At 46.1% G+C, this 19,731-nt stretch overlaps 3 protein-coding genes across 5 annotated transcripts in view; all 3 read right to left on the reverse strand.

Moving 5' to 3' along the window:
• Nucleotides 1-208: 208 nt before the first annotated feature.
• LOC132999741 (lysosomal protective protein-like) lies at nt 209-5,972 on the reverse strand. Of its 3 annotated transcripts, XM_061069492.1 has the most exons (14): nt 5,819-5,970; nt 4,169-4,332; nt 3,893-4,004; nt 3,698-3,748; nt 3,522-3,608; nt 3,290-3,445; nt 3,033-3,209; nt 2,850-2,941; nt 2,687-2,765; nt 2,461-2,609; nt 1,797-1,872; nt 1,143-1,232; nt 590-691; nt 209-502 (listed from the first exon to the last, which is right to left on the reverse strand). In XM_061069492.1, exons 1-14 carry the CDS (start codon nt 5,822-5,824, stop codon nt 419-421), a joined length of 1,425 nt encoding a protein of 474 aa, XP_060925475.1. In that variant the 5' UTR covers nt 5,825-5,970; the 3' UTR covers nt 209-418. The 3 variants fall into 3 exon arrangements, with proteins under 3 accessions (XP_060925475.1, XP_060925474.1, XP_060925476.1); XM_061069491.1 differs by lacking the exon at nt 5,819-5,970 and having other exon boundaries at nt 4,169-4,356; XM_061069493.1 differs by lacking the exons at nt 209-502; nt 590-691 and having other exon boundaries at nt 1,147-1,232; nt 1,797-1,891; nt 5,819-5,972.
• Nucleotides 5,851-19,731, reverse strand: part of LOC133000182 (NACHT, LRR and PYD domains-containing protein 12-like) — a 53,102-nt gene continuing 39,221 nt past the window's right edge. Inside the window, exons 8-15 of the mRNA XM_061070047.1 lie at nt 13,678-13,851; nt 13,085-13,258; nt 12,530-12,703; nt 11,973-12,149; nt 9,944-10,117; nt 9,393-9,562; nt 6,101-6,206; nt 5,851-5,941 (exon numbers count right to left, since the gene is read on the reverse strand). Coding sequence (XP_060926030.1) covers nt 5,851-5,941; nt 6,101-6,206; nt 9,393-9,562; nt 9,944-10,117; nt 11,973-12,149; nt 12,530-12,703; nt 13,085-13,258; nt 13,678-13,851 — 1,240 coding nt within the window. The remainder of the gene's footprint in view (nt 5,942-6,100; nt 6,207-9,392; nt 9,563-9,943; nt 10,118-11,972; nt 12,150-12,529; nt 12,704-13,084; nt 13,259-13,677; nt 13,852-19,731) is intronic.
• LOC132999437 (protein NLRC3-like) lies at nt 14,527-16,970 on the reverse strand (the record flags this gene model as incomplete). Its single annotated transcript, XM_061069121.1, has 3 exons — nt 14,527-14,539; nt 15,178-15,472; nt 15,548-16,970. Coding segments are annotated over 3 exons (1,731 nt in total), but the record flags the coding sequence as incomplete, so codon positions are not given.

Below are 19,731 nucleotides of genomic sequence, written 5' to 3' on the forward strand. Positions count from 1 at the left end.
GGGGGTTCGGCCTGTAGCCATTTTCATGTCATTCCAAACAAACTGGTGGCAACTGAGAAGGAGACATTTTCCAGAGAGGAGTGAAGACCAGTACAACACTTTCCGTCTGAGATGCACCAGTGGAACCACAACATCTGAACGGCATCGGCTGCAGAAAGGATCATCCCTGGTTGCACCACATCAGGTTCAGTTCAAAAGAAACAACGACTTTTTGTTTCAAACTTTATTGAACTGGTTCTTAAACCAAACACATACAGCAGAAGAAGTTTCACATTAAAGACACTGATGGCAGTGAGCGTTTCCATGACAACCACACAAGTAACCAGATGAGTTTCGTTTCCTCCTGCAGGGACCTGGTCGCCGGGCAACACAGTGGAGAGCTGTGCTGATTGGCTGGCAGGAGGCTGGTGCCCCCCCGTCAGTAGGGTTGTCTCTTGATGAATCTGGTGAACATGGCGAAGGCAGCGACTGGTTTATCTGATGGAACCATGTGACCTGAGCCCTGCAGGAGGACGGAGGGAAAGGTCAGCCAGGTGAGTAGAGGAAGTGACCAGTGAGGTCAGCTGATGATGACGAGGGCGGCGTTTACCTTGACTGTGAGGAAGGCCATGTTGTTGAACTCTTTGACGAAGCCTCCGACCTGCCGCCCGTCTTCATCGCTGTAGAACCACGGACGCCTCTGAACCAGCACCTGAGACATCAACACACCCGAGACATCAACACACCCGAGACATCAACACACCCGAGACATCAACACACCCGAGACATCAACACACCCGAGACATCAACACACCCGAGACATCAACACACCCGAGACATCAACACACCCGAGACATCAACACACCCGAGACATCAACACACCCGAGACATCAACACACCCGAGACATCAACACACCCGAGACATCAACACACCCGAGACATCAACACACCCGAGACATCAACACACCCGAGACATCAACACACCCGAGACATCAACACACCCGAGACATCAACACACCCGAGACATCAACACACCTGAGTCGGGCTCCAACCGGTCCGTTTGTTAAAACAGACGGAACACGTCTCACGGTGGTTTTCTACCACAGGGTGAGGCCACACCCCCCCAACGTGGTTATTGATTATGAAGTCAAACAGGAAGTTACCTGCTGCTGCAGAGACTCAACGAACCACTCGTCTCCCATGAAGTTACACGCCATGTCCACGTCTCCGTTATACACCAGGACCCGGTACTTCTGCAGAGAGCGCCACAGTCAACAAGGCCCCGCCCCCCAGCTCTTACAGTGTTTATCAATGTCATCATCTCAATGTCCTTCTCTGATTGGCTGAGCTGCACATTCCTCTTCCTGTGCTCCAATCCTCTTCCTGCTGCTTCTACAGACACTGATGGAACGTTGTGTTGTTGAAAGATAAAAGTCTGAAGATCAGTGGTTCTCATGAAGTTATATTGAACCTTTACTAACAAGCACCTGTGACCCAGAGCTGATGTTTAGAGGAAGTGCTTTTCATGAGACGTTCATTATATCTACGATTCTCTCCACTAAATCATTTGTTTCTTTGTCCCGAGTTTAGGTGAACAAAAACTAAATGTGAGGTTCTGTGTGAGCAGCTGTTCTGATGAGATCTGTGGAAACGCCTCAGCTGAGAGCAGCGTCACTAACACCTGCACATGTGCATGGAGGGAGAACTCCCACAATGCACTGGGCTCTGCACTGGGAAGTCCTTCTGCTGGTTGAGGAGGAATCTGTAGTTTCAGCTGAGAGGAAATCAGTGTGAATGAAGTTTGTGAGTTCACTGACCAGAGCAGAGAGAAGCTTCAGATACTGTTTCCTCACGTCCAGACACAGACGACCATAGTTCAGGTTCACCTCCGCACTGCAACACACACCTGGTGCTGGGAGTATGATTACACACACGTTTGTACAGCTGTCTGTGTGAGTCACACACACACACACTCTCACACTCTCTCACACACCTGGTGCTGGGAGTATCATCACACACACGTTTGTACAGCTGTCTGTGTGAGTCTCTCTCTCTCTCTCTCTCTCTCACACACTCTCACACACACACACACTCTCTCTCACTGTCACTATCTCTCTCTCACACACACTCTCTCTCCCTCTCTCACACACACTCTCTCTCACACACTCTCTCTCTCTCTCTCTCACACACTCTCACACACACTCTCTCACTGTCACTATCTCTCTCTCACACACACTCTCTCTCTCTCTCACACACACTCTCTCTCTCACACACTCTCTCTCTCTCACACACACTCTCTCTCACACACTCTCTCTACCTCTCACACTCTCTCTCTCACACTCTCACACACTCTCTCTCTCACACTCTCTCTCTCACACACTCTCTCTCTCACTCTCACACTCTCTCACACACTCTCACACACTCTCTCTCTCTCTCTCTCTCTCCCTCTCTCCCTCTCTCCCTCTCTCCCTCTCTCCCTACCTGCAGATGACCCAGGCCGGCAGCTCGGGGGGGATGTGCAGCGCGGCTCTGACGTACGGACTGTTCAGGTAGAGGGAGGAGGGGGTGGAGTTTGTGCAGGGGGGGTCCAGGCGGACGGACAGGTGGCGAGATGCCAGAACTCGAAGCTTCTACAGAGTCAGAGAAGAACCCGGTTTGTACTGGTCCACCAGGTGAGTTCAGGTGAACCCAGGTGACCCACACTCACCTGGTTCCACAGCTGAGTCCACTGGTGATTGGTGAACGAGTTCCCCAGATCCCGGATCACCAGGTCGCCTCGCTCCACACTGATCAAGAACAGGAAGTCAACACCGGGCTGGCAACGCTCAGATGTACACGTGTTGCCTCAGAGGTCAGAGGTCGCAGCTCACCTGACCCTGTGTCCGACTCCACCTGGACATGACGAGTACAGGTTGTACATGTTCAGACCTGAACTGTAGACGACCTCCTGAACCTCCGACACCTGAAACAGAGACGCCTGCTTGAAACCGCTTCCAACCGGATTCTGTGACCGGGTTCAGATCAGTATTTATCACAAACCGGTTCAGACTCACGCTGGCAGAGCAGTTCTGGTCCTGATTGTTGTAGAAGTTGCACGTGGCGTCGCTGCAGCAAAACGTCTGCAGCCGGCGCCACAGCCCGCTGCCCAAGAGGCCGTGGTAGTAGGCGAAGAACACCAGAGAGTTATCGTTCATCTCGTAACTCGACATACCGTTTCCCACGGCAACGCCCTAACACGACAGGGTGCTGGTTTAGTTCCTATGAGAGTTGATGTCCCTGTGGCGTGAGGTGCTATGACACTGGTGCGTACCTGCAGGTTGAGCGTGGCGTCCTCCATCACTCGCTCCGCCAGCGTCGGGATGTAGATTCCTCCGTAACTCTCTCCGGTCAGAAAGAGGTCGTTCTTGCTGAACTCTGGGAACAAGCGGAAGAATTCCCTCAGAGCCAGGAAGTTGTTCATCGACACCTGGAACCAGGAAACAGATCAAATCACTCCACACCTGTGAGCCAATCAGGACCTGAGTTTCAGACGCGTCACTGACCTCCGTGTCGTTCGTCACGTAATTCTTATCATCAGAGTACGAGAAACCAACTCCTGCTGGAGACTCCAGGTACAACACGTTGGCTAGCTGCTTGGAAACAGTGAACCAATCAGCTTTCAGGAATCAAACCATGTGTCCAACCCCCCCCGACACACAAGACGGCGTGCAGAACTGACCTTGTTCCAGGAATAAGGGTTGTACTGCAAAGTCACTCCATCATCCTGGATCTGAAAAGGACAGGTCAGGCGTCAGCAGGTGGCGCTGTGACATTACATTTCATCGAGCCGATGCTTTTATCCAAAGTGCATCAACCATGAGGAACAAACCAGAACCACCAGAATCAGACCCTGGTGCAGGTGGAGGTGACCTACCAGGAAGGGGCCGTGCTCGGTCAGCAGTCCGTCCAGAGAGCTGCAGCCGGGGCCGCCGTTCAACCACAGCACCACCGGGTCAGAGGTCGGCTCGTTCTGGGACTCCACCCACCTGAGGACAAGAAGCAGCTCAGCTGACGGAGGGCCGGGTGGATGTCCTGGGAATCAAAGAGCTCGTAGAAACGTCTTTTTATATTTGATGTTCCTCCCTCACATGTGACAGTGGAGCCGCTGACATCACACGTGAGGTGTCAGGTGGGCGTGTCAGGTACTGACCAGTAGTGCAGGTGCTTTCCGTCGGCCACGCTCAGGTAACCAGAGTAATGTCTGAAGCTCGGCTGCTTCTGCAGACCAGGCAGGAAGGTCACCTCATCTCCTGCCGGCGCCGCGTCGCCGCCCAGCAGAGACGACAGGAAGTAGATCAACACCACCCACTGCATCTGAAACCAGACAGGAAGTGACATCAACACCACCCACTGCATCTGAAACCAAACAGGAAGTGACATCAACACCACCCACTGCATCTGAAACCAGACAGGAAGTGACATCAACACCACCCACTGCATCTGAAACCAAACAGGAAGTGACATCAACACCACCCACTGCATCTGAAACCAGACAGGAAGTGACAACACCACCCACTGCATCTGAAACCAGACAGGAAGTGACAACACCACCCACTGCATCTGAAACCAGACAGGAAGTGACATCACAACTTACGCAAGAAACAGAACCAACATGGAACAACTAATACAATCAAATCAAATGAGTTCAAACTGAAAGTAAATGATATAATGAATCGTGGCTCCTTATGATTTTGTGTTAGTGGAGATGTTGTAAATAAAGTTTAGAGTTTCTCTCTTGAACATGAAATTTAATCATAAATAAAATGTATAGAAAAAGATCTTTGTGTCCAGCTCAGGACTGAGGACAAAGTCAAACATGAGACGTTTCAGGAAATGATGCGTTGGATTTGTTTTGAGTTTCTATTAAAACAGTCGAGGAAACAAAAGGTTAATTAGTCTGTAGCTTCAAATGTTTAATACTTTGACTGAGGAGGTGAAATTAATCAAGAGAGAAAAAACTGTTTCATAAAATATCTTCTTCGAGAAATCTGCAGCAGAATGAGACGAATCATGAAGCAGTGCGTGCGTGTGTGTCTGTGTGTGTCTCTGTGTGTGTGTGTGTCTCTGTGTGTGTGTGTGTGTCTCTGTGTGTGTGTGTTAAATCTTCTACACAAACATTTGACTCAATGTTTTCATCTCAGAGAAGAACACGTGTTCAAATGGGACGAATATGAATAAAGTAAATAAGAGCAGCTGCACATGATGGACAGCAGGGGGCGCTACAGGCCTGAGTGTAATACACATGTTATTAGAGGAAGTTTGTTTTAGCTGCTGTTTCTGTCTCTGGGTGCTAGCTGCTAACTGCTAACAGCTAACTGCTAACTGCTTACTGCTAACTGCTTACTGCTAACTACCAACTGCTAACTGCTAACTGCTAACAGCTAACTGCTAACTGCTAGCTGCTAACTGCTAACAGCTAACTGCTAACTGCTTGCTGCTAACTGCTTACTGCTAACTGCTAACTGCTAACTGCTTACTGCTAACTGCTAACTGCTTACTGCTAACTGCTAACTGCTAACTGCTTACTGCTAACTGCTTACTGCTAACTGCTAACTGCTAACTGCTTACTGCTAACTGCTAACTGCTAACTGCTTACTGCTAACTGCTTACTGCTAACTGCTAACTGCTTACTGCTAGCTGCTAACTGCTTACTGCTAACTGCTAACTGCTAACTGCTAACTGCTTACTGCTAACTGCTAACTGCTAACTGCTAACTGCTACCTGCTAGCTGAACTGTGAGCACCACAGAGAAAAACTTAAAACAGGAACCAAGCAAAGTTCTCTCCGTCAACACCCTCACCTTCATCTGGTTCCTCTTGGTTCCTCTGGGTTCTACCTGGTTCCTCTTGTTCTACCTGGTTCCTCTGGTCCCACCTGGTTCCTCTGGGTTCTACCTGGTTCTTCTGAGCAGCTGAAGTCGCAGCTGGAGACAATATAGAATCACAGAGGTCACATGACCGCAAACTGTCACATGACACACTCCGTCAGTCAGCTGACAGCAGGGTGCGTTCATCAGCTCACAGGCGCAGTACCGCCCCCTGCTGGACCGGAGTGAGGATCAGATGATTGACAGGAGCCTCACTCGGAGTCAGTTGCTATGGAAACACAGGTGAAGGTCTTCTTCTGGATGTGAGTTGATCTGAAGTCGATGAACAGGATGTGAGACACGTGACCATCATCATCTTCCTCTGGTTCATCACAGACACAAACTCTTCTTCAGTATAAAGTAAATCCCATAAACGTGTTTGATGGAATTCTAACGGATCCTTTGACGACGTGTTGTTCACACTTTGTGTTTGGTTACCGTGACAACAGCCTGGTGCACAGCTCCATGAAGAGATGATGGTCTCACTCTGCTGCACAGGAAGTGACCTCAGAGCTTCAACATCTGCTGGACAGATGTTAGAGCAGCGTGTTCATGAACATGGCGTCACAGTCACATGTTACACTGACACACGTGTGTTGAGGATCATCACAAAGTCACATGATGACCTCTCCACACAGTGAGAACTGGAGCCTGTCAGGAACTGACTCTGTCAAACATTTCTGATCCTGAAGTCACAAAGAACTGAAACGGGCTTGAACAGGAAGTGACATCATCATGTTGAGACAAGTGTCTCCACAAAATAACACAACTGTTCAACACAACAGGCCCAACATGTCCACTGTCTTCAGGACATCGTCTCTCAGACACTTTCTGTCCCTTGTCTCTGCTGTGAACCTCCCATCATCAATTATTTCCCAGCATGCAGCTGTTCCCAGAGGCTGCTACAGTCTCCCCCTGGTGGTTGTTCTGAGGTGGTGCTCGAGAACGTACAACAAGAATCTTCATCTACGTTTGTATAAAACGTCCTCGGGTCAGTTTTCTATTAAATATGGTAAAATGTTTATGAAACAGTTTCCTCAGAGACCTAAAGATGCTCTGCTCTTCATCGACTCTTCTTCATACTGTAAATGTCTTGTTCACTTTTCTTCTGCTTGTTTCCATTATGTCAAACTGGTGATTTTGTTCTTTTACCTGCACCAAGGACGAGATGTTTCCACCAGTTTGTTTGAAGAGGAAAGAAAAGCTGAGTCATGATTCCAGTGAAGTCGGTGGAAGGATGTTTATTGAGCATTAAAGCAGAGACAAGTAGAAACAGGACTTTTCTCTCTGAGATGATTTTCTTCTCGTTACATCTGGTTTGTCACAGAGGAAATGATGCATGTGTTTGACTCATAGACTGAATATAAAGGCTTTGACTGGGATGTGCTGCTGTTATACTGCAGCGCCACCTGTGGGTCAAAAGTAGAAAAGCCACCACCGCTCTGCACCTGATACAGAAATTAAAACGTCACATTTTTAAGTCCAGAGTTTTGATCTTTTGTGTCAAAGACAAAACTCTGATTTTAAACTCAAAGTGATTTCAATGTGTTGAACTTTGTGTTGAACTAAATCAATTTGTGATGTGAATCCAGGAACTTTAAGATCATAAACAAACATCTACACAGAATGTGGTTCTACACACATGGAGACAGACTGAGGGACAAAGGTGGACAATAATAAAGACAAACTTAAACACACTGTATGTGACTCTTTATAGAGGGTTTATATATTCTGCTTGTGTTGTGTCATTTCAATAAACACATTCTTCATGTGAATAAACACAATCTGGGCAGGAAGGTTGCTGGTTTGAATCCGGTTCAGATGGGTCTTCCTGTGTGGAGTCTGCATGTTCTCCACGTGTTTTCTCCAGGTGCTCCGGCTTCATCTCACAAACACATGCAGATTAGGGGTTGTGTAGATTGGAGACTACACACAAGCTGCTGCTGCTTCAGCCTCTGGATCCTCAGGACACAGCTCAGCCTCCGTCCACACACACTGTCCTCTTCACACTCAGCTCCACAAAGACTCCCACCTGTTGAGAGAAGAAGACATCAGTGTCACAGAGACTCACTTCATCAGCTGTGAGTCAGTGATGCAGCTCATCCAGTAGAAAGAGCAGCAGGGACTTCAGTCCTGTTCAGAGGTGGAGCAGCTTCCTCTCTGCTTCATGTTCACGTGTTGGAATGAACACGCTAAGAGCTCAGTGTGTGTCCTCTGCATGTCAAAGTGCAGAGTGGACACCTGAGAGGTGGATTTACTGCTGTTACAGGTGAAGACATGTTTCACTGTGTGTTGATGAACATCTGCTTCTGACAAACTGGGACCAGATGAGACAGATGGACCTCAGCAGAGGTTCTGCTCTGAATAAAGAGCTCCTGGTTACCATGGTGATGAGGACAGGCTTCAGTCCCACTGATCTCAGAGCTGTGACAAAGATCCACCTGATCAGTTCTTCACTGATGAAGTGAGAGGACAAACTGTCTCAGATCAGATGAAGACGTCTCTGTCCCTCGTGTGAGGCTGTCAGCTGTGGTCCAGCTTCACTTCCTGTTCACAGGAAAACAACTGTTGTCTTCACGTCAACTCAATCACATGATCCCAAGCAGCTTGTTGCTCGTCTGATTGGCCGACTGTTGTCTCTCTGTGTCTCTGTCCAATCCTGACGTCTGTCCTCATTGTCCTCTCACAGCTTCACTGAGGAAACACTGAGACCTGAACTACGAAGACACTTCAACATGTCCAGGAGATCTTTCTGAGATCCAGCTCAACTGAACCTGACAGACACAGTCAGGCTAAGTGGTCACATGACGCTGGTTATCAACTCGTTAAGTTAACTCAGGTTTTCCTCATCGAGATCTGAGCATGCACATAAAAGGGGCGGGGTTTACTGTGTGTGACCAATCTCAGACATGGACAACGACACACACACTGACTCTGAGACACACACTGTCTCACTGTATCTGAGACACACACTGTCTCTGAGGACACACACTGACTCTGAGGACACACACTGTCTCACTGTCTCTGAGGACACACACTGTCTCACTGTCTCTGAGGAAACACACATGGACCTGTCTCCAGGAAGCTGACTGAGGTCATCTGGTGTTTTGGGGACAGGATGAGTCTGGAGACATTGAGATGTTCTGGGTGAGTTAGAGATCAACTGAACCAACCAGACGTTGATTTAAACTTCTCTTATCCGTCCCTTTAAGGAGAGTGTGCACCACACAACAGTGTAGAGTCACTGTGGTCAGTGGGCGGAACTTTTATACGGGTTGATCTCCAACTTAACCTGGAGCAGGTTAGCCGTTCATCAGAAGTTACCATGGTGATTTACCTCGTTAAGAAGTGGACGAGCTTCGTAGGACTGAAAAAACTAAACCTGAAGTTAACCTGATAACCACAAATCCTGCTTGGTAGCACAGACCCTGGATCTGTGATACTGACTGTGTTTAGAAAAATACTGATGAAAGCAGCGTGGACTGACTCCACCCATCTACTGACCTCAGAGTCTGCAGTCGACAGGTTGGACTCTGCTGTAGATCAAGCAGCTCCTTCACTGCTGAGGCCTGCAGGTTGTTTCCACCCAGATCCAGTTCTCTCAGATAAGAGGGGTTTGACCTCAGAGCTGAAGCCAGAGAAGAACAGCTGATCTCTGTCAGTCTGCAGTTCTCCAACCTGGAAAAAAAAATTAACTTAATTTTAAATTTTACTGAGATCATGTGTGAAAATAACAGACACATATTCATGTCAGCACAGACTCATAACAAGGAAGATAAATATGTAATCAGACTTGTTGGACTAAAAACGAGTCCTGATTCAGTACAAATAGATTATTCGGACCCGGTCTCTGTCCTGCAGATCAGTTTAGGAAATCCAGAACTAAACTCAGTGTTTTAACATGTAGCTGAATATTTAAAATGTCACAGATTAATACATGAATGGATTCAAGTTATGTATTAATAGGAATATGTTAAATTAGAATTAAATGAGATCAATTGTGTAAGAATTTGCTGTTTTATAGATATGAGATCTACAAAAGTCAGTCAGTGAACTGACCTCAGAGTCTCCAGTCGACAGGTTGGACTCTGTAGAAAACCACACAGCTCCTTCACTCCTGAGTCCTGCAGGTAGTTGTTACTCAGATCCAGTTCTCTCAGATGAGAGGGGTTTGACCTCAGAGCTGAAGCCAGAGAAGAACAGCTGATCTCTGACAGACTGCATCTCCCCAACCTGCATAAAGAATAAAACTTAACTGTAAATTAAACTGAGCTCATGTGGGAAAGTAAAGGACTTTGACTAAACATCACTGTCTCTGTTTCAGATCTGAAGTCTGAGTCAAGTTGTTTTGGACATTTTCTGGAACCTGTCCTGCAGCCTCCTAATAAAGTTTCTGCGTAAGTCCATGTGAGAATAGAGCAGGTGAATGTCCTGAGTATTCACAGATAGCGAGTAGACGTGTTGATGACACAAACACCTGACGGACGTGAAACTGGAAGAACACAAATATCTCAGGATGAAGAAGAGGAGCTGTACACATAGAAGACGAAGACGTCAACTTGGAAACACAAGGAGATTCCAGATCTTTTGGTGATGAGGGCTGACGTCGGTGTGGATGAGCTGTAAACAACAACACTGATATTTCCACAGCAGAGTTTATACGTCATGTCCCGCCTCCTGCTGCTCTACAGGCTCCGCCTCCTGCTGCTCCACCCGTTCTTCATATGTGAAAGTCAAACTCCAAAAAATGTCCAGACACTATTTTACAGAGTTAATGACTGAAAACAACTTGAACGTCTTTGTTTCCTCGGGGTTCAGTTGTTTGTAATATGTAACTTCACCACTAGATGTCTCTAAATATCTTGCTGGACATGTTCAGGAGTCGTACACGTGAACAAGTGGACTACGTTCACATGTAGGACACCTGGAGACGTCACTAACTCCTTCACAGTGAACCTGTAACTTAACGTAACAAACGTTGTCATGGAGATATGTGTTTTGGCTCCGCCCCCCGTCTGAATGTTCCCACATGTTCCTGTTGCTGTGAACAACTCGGAACCGGACAATCTCCTTCTGCTGCTTCAGCTCCAGAAAATGTCCGACCCACTTGTCAGAACATGTTCTACAGTTGATGTGTGAAAGCGAGCAGTTCTATGATCATGTTTTCTTGAAGTGGCGATGATCTGAGCAGCAGTTGGACCAGTTGAAAGTGGTGCAGGGAGCCTGAGGAACACGTGTGTACAGGGCGGGACAGAGATCTAGTGGTGAAAAGATAAAGGCATGGACGACCCCGTGTAAGTCCTGAAACCAGAGGAAGGGTTTCATGTTGGAAATGAACCCAAAGTCGAAGAAACAGGGCTGAAGAACTTGGTCCTAAAAATAAAAGACATCAAATATAATCATCTTGGACTCTGGACCCTGAGCCCAGTCCCAGAACACCAACGCAGCACGCTGTCATGTGGTCAGTCCACAGGACCACCGGGACAAGTCCTGGTTAGCTTCCACAGAAACATTACATGGACACATTGTCCAGCATTGGATTGTTTCTCTGTCAGTAAAACTTCAGTCACATTGAGCCTGACTCGGTCCTCAGCGCTCATTCTACAAACATCTCTCAGCTCAGTATCAGTGTTCACTGTTAGGAACACATGTTCTGACCTTTGACCTTAAAGCTCCAGTGTGGAAGATTCAGGTGAAAGGATCCATTGTTAGAAACGGAAGAGAAAAGAATCCTAGAGATGTTTTCACTAGTTTCATCTGAACTGTACCAGTTGTTGCTTTCTTTACTTTATAATGGAACATCTATATTTATATACTTTATATAAATACATAATATTTAAATACTTTGTTTAAATACTTTATATCTACATCAGGAGCGGGTCCTCTCTACGGAGACAGCCATGTTTTTTACAGTAGCCCAGACTGGACAAACTAAACCTTTTGAGTTTCTATGACAACTGACGCTACCACAGGTTCTTCATCATGTTTGGAAGGGGGGGAAGGGTGTTCAGCTGCAACATAACTCTTCACCACTAGATATCACTACATTCTACACACTGAACCTTTAACATTAAATATGATATCTGACCTCAGAGTCTCCAGTCGACAGGTTGGACTCTGTAGAAAACCACGAAGCTCCTTCACTCCTGAGTCCTGCAGGTTGTTGTTTAGACTCAGATCGAGTTCTCTCAGATGAGAGGGGTTTGACCTCAGAGCTGAAGCCAGAGATGAACAGCTGATCTGTGACAGACTGCAGCTCCTCATCCTGGATAAAGAATAAAACTTAACTGTAAATTAAACTGAGTTCATGTGTGAAAATAACAGACACATATTCATGTCAGCACAGACTCATAACATGGAAGATAAATATGAAATCTGACATGTTTGACTAAAAACAAGTCCAGATTCAGCACAAATAGATTATTTGGACCCGGTCTCTGTCCTGCAGATCAGTTTAGGAAATCCAGATCTAAACTCAGTGTTTTAACAAGTAGCTGAACATTTAAAATGTCACAGATTAATTAATGAATAGATTCAAGTTATGTATGAAGAGGAATTGTGTTAAATTGGCATTAAATGAGAGAAATTGTTTATAAATGCTGTTCTCTAAATATGAGATCTGCAAAAGTCAGTCAGTGAACTGACCTCAGAGTCTCAAGTCGACAGGTTGGACTCTGTAGAAAACCACACAGCTCCTTCACTGCTGAGTCCTGCAGGTTGTTTTCTCTCAGATCCAGTTCTCTCAGATGAGAGGGGTTTGACCTCAGAGCTGAAGCCAGAGAAGAACAGCTGATCTCTGACAGACTGCAGCTCCTCAACCTGGATAAAGAAAAAAAACTTAACTGTAAATTAAACTGAGTTCATGTGTGAAAATAACAGACACATATTCATGTGAGCACAGACTCATAACATGGAAGATAAATATGAAATCAGACATGTTGGACTAAAAACGAGTCCTGATTCAGTACAAATAGATTATTTGGACCCGGTCTCTGTTCTGCAGATCAGTTTCGGAAATCCAGAACTAAACTCAGTGTTATAACAAGTAGCTGAATATTTAAAATGTCACAGATTATTAAATGAATGGATTCAACTTATGTATGAAGAGGAATTATGTTAAATTAGAATTAAATGAGATCAATTGTGTATAAATGCTGTTTTATAGATATGAGATCTACAAAAGTCAGTCAGTGAACTGACCTCAGAGTCTCCAGTCGACAGGTTGGACTCTGTAGAAAACCACACAGCTCCTTCACTCCTGAATCCTGCAGCATGTTGTGGCTCAGATCCAGTTCTCTCAGATGAGAGGGGTTTGACCTCAGAGCTGAAGCCAGAGAAGAACAGCTGATCTCTGACAGTCTGCAGCTCTTCAACCTGAATAAAGAATAAAACTTAACTGTAAATTAAACTGAGTTCATGTGTGAAAATAAAGGACTTTTGACTAAACATCACTGTCTCTGTTTTCACACCTGAAGTCTGAGTCAAGTTGTTCAGGACATTTTCTGGAACTTCTCCTGCAGCCTCCTAATAAAGTTTCTGAGTGAGTCCATGTGAGAATTGAGCAGGTGAATGTCCAGAGGATTCACAGAGAGCGAACCATGTTTTTACAGCTGCCCAGACTGGACAAACTAAACCTTTTGAATTGCTATGACAACTGAAACTACCACAAGATCTCTTTCATGTTTGGAAGGGGGGGGGGGTTATGGGGTATTCAGCTGCAACATGACACTTCAACACTAGATACCACTACACTCTACACAATGAACCTTTAACATTAAAACAGGATGTGTAACCTCAGAGTTTCCAGTCGACAGGTTGGACTCTGTAGAAAACCACACAGCTCCTTCACTCCTGAGTCCTTCAGGTCGTTTCTACTCAGATCCAGTTCTCTCAGATGAGAGGGGTTTGACCTCAGAGCTGAAGCCAGAGAAGAACAGCTCATCTCTGACAGACTGCAGCCAATCGACCTGGATAAAGAAATATGAATATTAGAATGTGTCCTCCTGTTGTTGTGGATCGTCATCATGTCAACACAGACTCCCAACATGCTGCTGACCTCAGTCCAGTCTGTGACCTGAAGATAAATCTAAGATCAGACATGTTTGACCATTGTTTCATTCATCAGCTTCTTCTCTGTGTGTTGGTCACTGAGCAGGTTTGTGTAATTAAACACTGTTTAAAGTAGTGACGGCTCCTGACAGTCACTTCCTGTTTGTTTCTATACTTATCAACTGTTCAACGTGTTTCGATAAGAATATGTCTTATTTTGAAAACCTGAGGAGGACAAGTGCTCGGCCTCAGTCCACATGTTATTTACTGACACTTTCTTAGTGATCAGGAGCAGGTGAGTGCAGGTGAATGGAGTTGATGAGGTGGACGTGACTGACAGGCTGGGTGAGGGACAGATGACTGAGGGACAGTGAGCAGAGCAGAACTGAGACAAGTTAAATAAATAATGACCCAATAAGAAAGAAAGTCTGAAAAGTGAAGAAGGATTTAAGGACCTCAGAGTCTCCAGTCGACAGTTTGGACTCTCCAGTCCAGAACACAGCAGCTTCACTCCTGAGTTCTTCAGCCTGTTTACACTCAGATCCAGTTCTTTAAGATGTGAGGGGTCTGACTTCAGAGCTGAGGCCACGACTTCACAGTGAGTCTCTGAGAGTCGACAATAACGCAGTCTGTAATTAAAGAAATTATCAAATCTGTGAGCATTAACTCAGAAAACAAAACATTCATACAAAAATGATGATTTGAGCCTCACCCTGGTAAATCCCCTTTTTGTTAAAAACACCTGAAGAGAATCCTTTCAAATTTGGTTCAAGAAATAATTCAGACTAACAGAGGAACTCATTCGATTCAGGTGGTCAAATGTCAAAGGTTAAGGTCACAGAACATGTTCATGGCCTCTTGAACATGATATCTCAAGTCTATCTTTAGGGGATTTCTTCACATTTTGACTCAAAGATAAACTGATTCGATTTCAGTGGACTAAGGTATATATATATATATACAGTATAAACAGTAATCTCTCTTGCACCCATATGGTCGTATGTCTGAACCCTCAAACTCAAGCACAGTGATCACATTGGATTTCACTCTCCACATCTGATTGAGTTGTTCTGAGATTGTACAGTATATGTACATAATAATAATAATAACTTTATTACACAAACACACACATGCTGCCCAAAACAATGAGGATCATTTAACACTGAGTGTATTTGAAGAACGACTCATCTCCACTGATTGAACATGTTATTGATCATGTCTGGACTCACCGAGCCTTCCTGCAGTTCCTCACAGCTGGGATCAGTCTCAGTCGACCCTGGTCTGACGTCTTGAACTTCATCAGGTCCAACTCATCCAGAACCTCCTCTGACATCTGCAGCATGTAGGCCAGAGCTGAGCAGTGGATCTCAGAGAGTTTCTCCTCTGATCTGTTCTCTGACGTCAGGAACTGTTTCATCTGCTGATGAACTGATTGGTCGTTCATCTCGTTCAGACAGTGAAAGATGTTGATACTTCTGTCAGGAGAAATGTTATCACTCTGCATCTTCTTCAGGTTGTTGATGACTCTCTGGGTGATCTCTGAATTGTTCCCTGCCCGACCCAGCAGGCCTCCTAAGACTCTTTGGATGATCTTTGGATTGTTCCATGTCCGACCCAGCAGGCCTCCTAAGACTCTCTGGTTGGACTCCAGACTGAGGCCGTGAAGGAAGCGAACAAACAGGTCCAGATGACCATTTGTACTGGTGAGGGATTTCTCCATGATTCGCTTCAGGAGGCCATCCAGGGAGAAGGTAGTGTCTGTTTCTACATATGTTCCCAAGAAGTCGTTGAGTTCTTCTGTTTTCCTCTTGGTGTAACAGTGGAACATGTAGACTGCAGCCAGGAACTCCTGAACGCTCAGATGAACAAAGCAGTAGACTGATTTCTGGAAGATCACACACTCTCTTCTGAAGATCTCAGTACAAACTCCTGAGTACACCGAGGCCTCTGTGACATTAAGACCACACCGCTCCAGGTCTTCTTGGTAGAACATGATGTTTCCTTCCTCCAGATGTTTGAGGGCCAGCCTCCCCAGCTTCAGGAGAACGTCCCTGTCAGCCTCCGTCAGCTGCTGTGGAGTCGTCTCATGTCCCTCAATGTACTTGTTGTTCTTCCTCTTTGTCTGAACCAGCAGGAAGTGTGAGTACAGGTCAGTCAGGGTCTTGGGCAGCTCTCCTCTCTGGTCTGTGGTCAACATGTGCTCCAGAACTGTAGCACTGATCCAGCAGAAGACTGGGATTTGACACATGATGTGGAGGCTCCTGGACGTCTTGATGTGTGAGATGATTCTGCTGCACAGCTCTTCATCACTGAATCTCCTCCTGAAGTACTCCTCCTTCTGGGCGTCAGTGAAGCCTCGTACTTCTGTGACCCTGTCAACACATGCAGGAGGGATCTGATTGGCCGCCGCAGGTCTGGAGGTTATCCAGACGAGAGCCGAGGGAAGCAGATTCCCCCGGATGAGGTTTGTCAGCAGCACGTTGACTGATGACCTCTGTGTGACCTCAGACACAAGCTCCCTGTGGTTGAAGTCCAGAGAAGGTCTGCTTTCATCCAGGCCGTCAAAGATGAACAAAGGTTTACAGACAGCGAGCGTCTCTGCCGTGAGCTTCTGTAACGCTGGATGGAAAACACGGAGCAGCGTGAGGAGACTGTGCTGCTGGTCCTTCACCAGGTTCAGCTCCCTGAACGAAAGCACAGTCAGCAGACCCACATCCTGGTTCTCTAAACCCTCTGCCCAGTCCAGAGTGAACTTCTGCACCGAGAAGGTTTTTCCAACGCCAGCGACGCCGTTGGTCAGGACGACTCTGATGCTGCTCTGCTGGTCAGTGGAGGCTTTAAAGATGTCGTGGCACCTGATGGGAGTGTCGTGGAGGATCTTCTTCTTGGAAGCCGTCTCAAGCTGCCTCACCTCATGTTGAGTATTAACCTCTTCACTCTGTCCCTCTGTGATGTAGAGCTCAGTGTAGATCCTGTTGAGGAGGGTTCTACTTCCTGTTTCATCACTTCCTTCAGTCACATGTTCACATCTCCTCCTCACACTGAGCTTATGTTCATCTAAAACCTCCTGAAGACCTTGATCTGCTGAAAGACAAGAAACAATGTCAGAGACAGAGAATCTGAGAATCTGCTGATTGTTTTCATCAGATACAGAAAAACTACAGAAAATAAATGCTTTTTAACTTTGTGCTTTTATAACGATGTTAAATGTTGATGCTGTATGAAGGAACAAAATAAAACCACATGTGCTGTTGTCAGAAGTGAAGACATCAGCAGACACATGTACAGTGCTGCTCTGACCGGCTGTCTGACCTCCAGCTCCTGTTCTGGATCTTTGTCCACACTGGGGACAGGAGGAGTCTCCTGAAGAACCAGACTGGTCCCAGTATGAGGTGATGCACTGTCTGCAGAACCAGTGTCCACAGCTGGTGGAGACTGGATCCTTCAGGACGTCCTGACACAAAGCACAGCAGGACGACTGCTCCTCCTCAGAGACGTGACTCCTCTTCCTCTCCCTGTGAAGACATGTCCTGATAACTCACATGTCACAGTCACAGGTTGTCATCACTTCTGTCAAGGAGGTTTTGTTTTCACCCAGTAGGTTTGTGTGTTGGTTTGTTTGTTAGTGGGATTATAAAAAACAACAGATTACCAGTAAACTTGGTGGAAGGTTGTGGTCTGTGAACCAGATCGGGGGGGGGGGGGGGGGGGGTGGGGTCCTCTTTCACAGACATGTTCACAGGACTGATATTTACCAGTGTGTGGAATTTGCTGCAGATCCAAATCAAAATTAGTCTCTATTGGATTTCAAAGTGGTTTCATAAGGAGCGTGTTGGTTCTTGGTGGAGGTCTGAGCTCTTTGAGTGATTCTGAGAGATTAGTCACCAACTTTAATGAAGCTGTGTCCTAATGCAGGGGCCACACTAGAGGAAACTAGATCCTCTTCAGAGCAGGTCACAATAGAAACAGTCTCTTACTCTGTGTGTGAGGGTCCAGGTTCAGTATTGAAGCAAGGAGGAGGTTCTTTGGACCGGTCACTCTTCAGAGACAGACAGCTGGACCCTGGAGACTCTGCTCTCAGTCTGTCGTCCTGACCTCTGCAAACACAAACATGTTTTTATTCAGAACACATCATTCACTGGTTCATTCTCTGAGGATTCAGTTTGGAGCTTCACATGTTTGTAGCAGGTCTCTTACTTTGTGTGTGAGGGTCCAACTTGCTCTGAAATGTCCTCGTCCATGTTGCACCGGGCCGGCTGCGTCTCAGTTGTTGTTCAGGCCGCGCTGCTCTTCTAGATATTCAAGGTCTGGTCTGTTTCCTTCTGGTTCTGCGCTCAGTTTAAAGCAGAACACAGTGAAATGATTTTTCTCACCAGTTTCAATGTTTATCTGTTGAAAACGTTTCAAACACAAATATTTGCAACACTTCCTGTAGCCGACCCATTTCAAAATAAAAGCACTCCAGCGTTTCTGTCGACTGAATCAATTAATTTATTTCTAAATGTTTTTATTGTGAAATAGATGCAGGGCTTCATAGTTTGTATTACTGGTATTTATTTGAGTACACAGGACTTCTTATATACAAGGAAATACAGTGATCACATCAGAAACCTCAGGAAGGCTGTAGTTACATTAAAAGTAAAAAAACTTCTGGTGAAGGACAACAGTCTCTCTCTCTCTCTCTCTCTCTCTCTCTCTCTCTCTCTCTCTCTCTCTCTCTCTCTCTCTCTCTCTCTCTCTCTCTCTCTCTCTCTCTCTCTCTCTCTCTCTCTCTCTCTCTCTCTCTCTCTCTCTCTCTCTCTCTCTCTCTCTCTCTTCTCTCTCTCTCTCTCTCTCTCTCTCTCTCTCTCTCTCTCTCTCTCTCTCTCTCTCTCTCTCTCGACAGTAAGCGAATTGCGTCACTTCCAGGTTTTCCTGAGCGCACAGGAATCAAGACAAACAAGTTCAAGAAACACACCCAAAAATTCCCAGCAAGGACACACACACACACACACACACACACACACACACACACACACACACACACACACACACACACACACACACACACACACACACACACACACACACACACACACACACACACACACACACACTCAGGTGACTGTAACGTATGATTGTGAAAACACGTTGTGTTATTAAACACTTGATGAACAGATGAAGATAAAAAGTGAAACTGTGAGTTAACTCTGTTAATTAGTCCTTTGAAGGCTCTTTGATCCAGACCTGCTGTTCACATCTGTCTCTGGGATCCGATCACATGACGTCTGTCACCAGGTGTGAACAGACAAACTTAGAGTCATGTGATCAGCAGACGGATGTTAACAGCAGGTGTGAGAGTGAGACAGAAAAACTTTCAGAAAGTTGTGTTCACACTCACCTGCTCACTTTCCTTCCTTCTGCTCGTCCAGGTGAAAATGGAGTCTGACCGCTCCCTGTTCTCAGGCTCCTCCTCCTCCCTGTTCTCAGTCTCCTCCTCCTCCCTGTGGAACCAGTTCACTCTTGAAAACAACCAGTTCGAAGTTATGTTTTATTGTCATGGTTATGATGTAGATAACAAACTAAGGATCATGTATTTAGTTAATAATGGACGGTGTGGGATCATGAATCCAGATCTTCACTTTCACACTGAGTCCTGACTGGGAGCGTCTCCTGGGACTGAGCTGCACAATGTGATTCATCATGATGTTTAAATGAGCCTCAGAAACTCTGGAGTCAAACACGTCTTCATCATGTGAACTCGATGAAGACGTGTTTCCTTGCGATCGGTCTGATCCGTCAATAGTTTGTTAAAATGT

Source organism: Limanda limanda, chromosome 4 (genome assembly GCF_963576545.1).
Source record: "Limanda limanda chromosome 4, fLimLim1.1, whole genome shotgun sequence".
Classification (NCBI taxonomy): Eukaryota; Metazoa; Chordata; class Actinopteri; order Pleuronectiformes; family Pleuronectidae; genus Limanda; species Limanda limanda.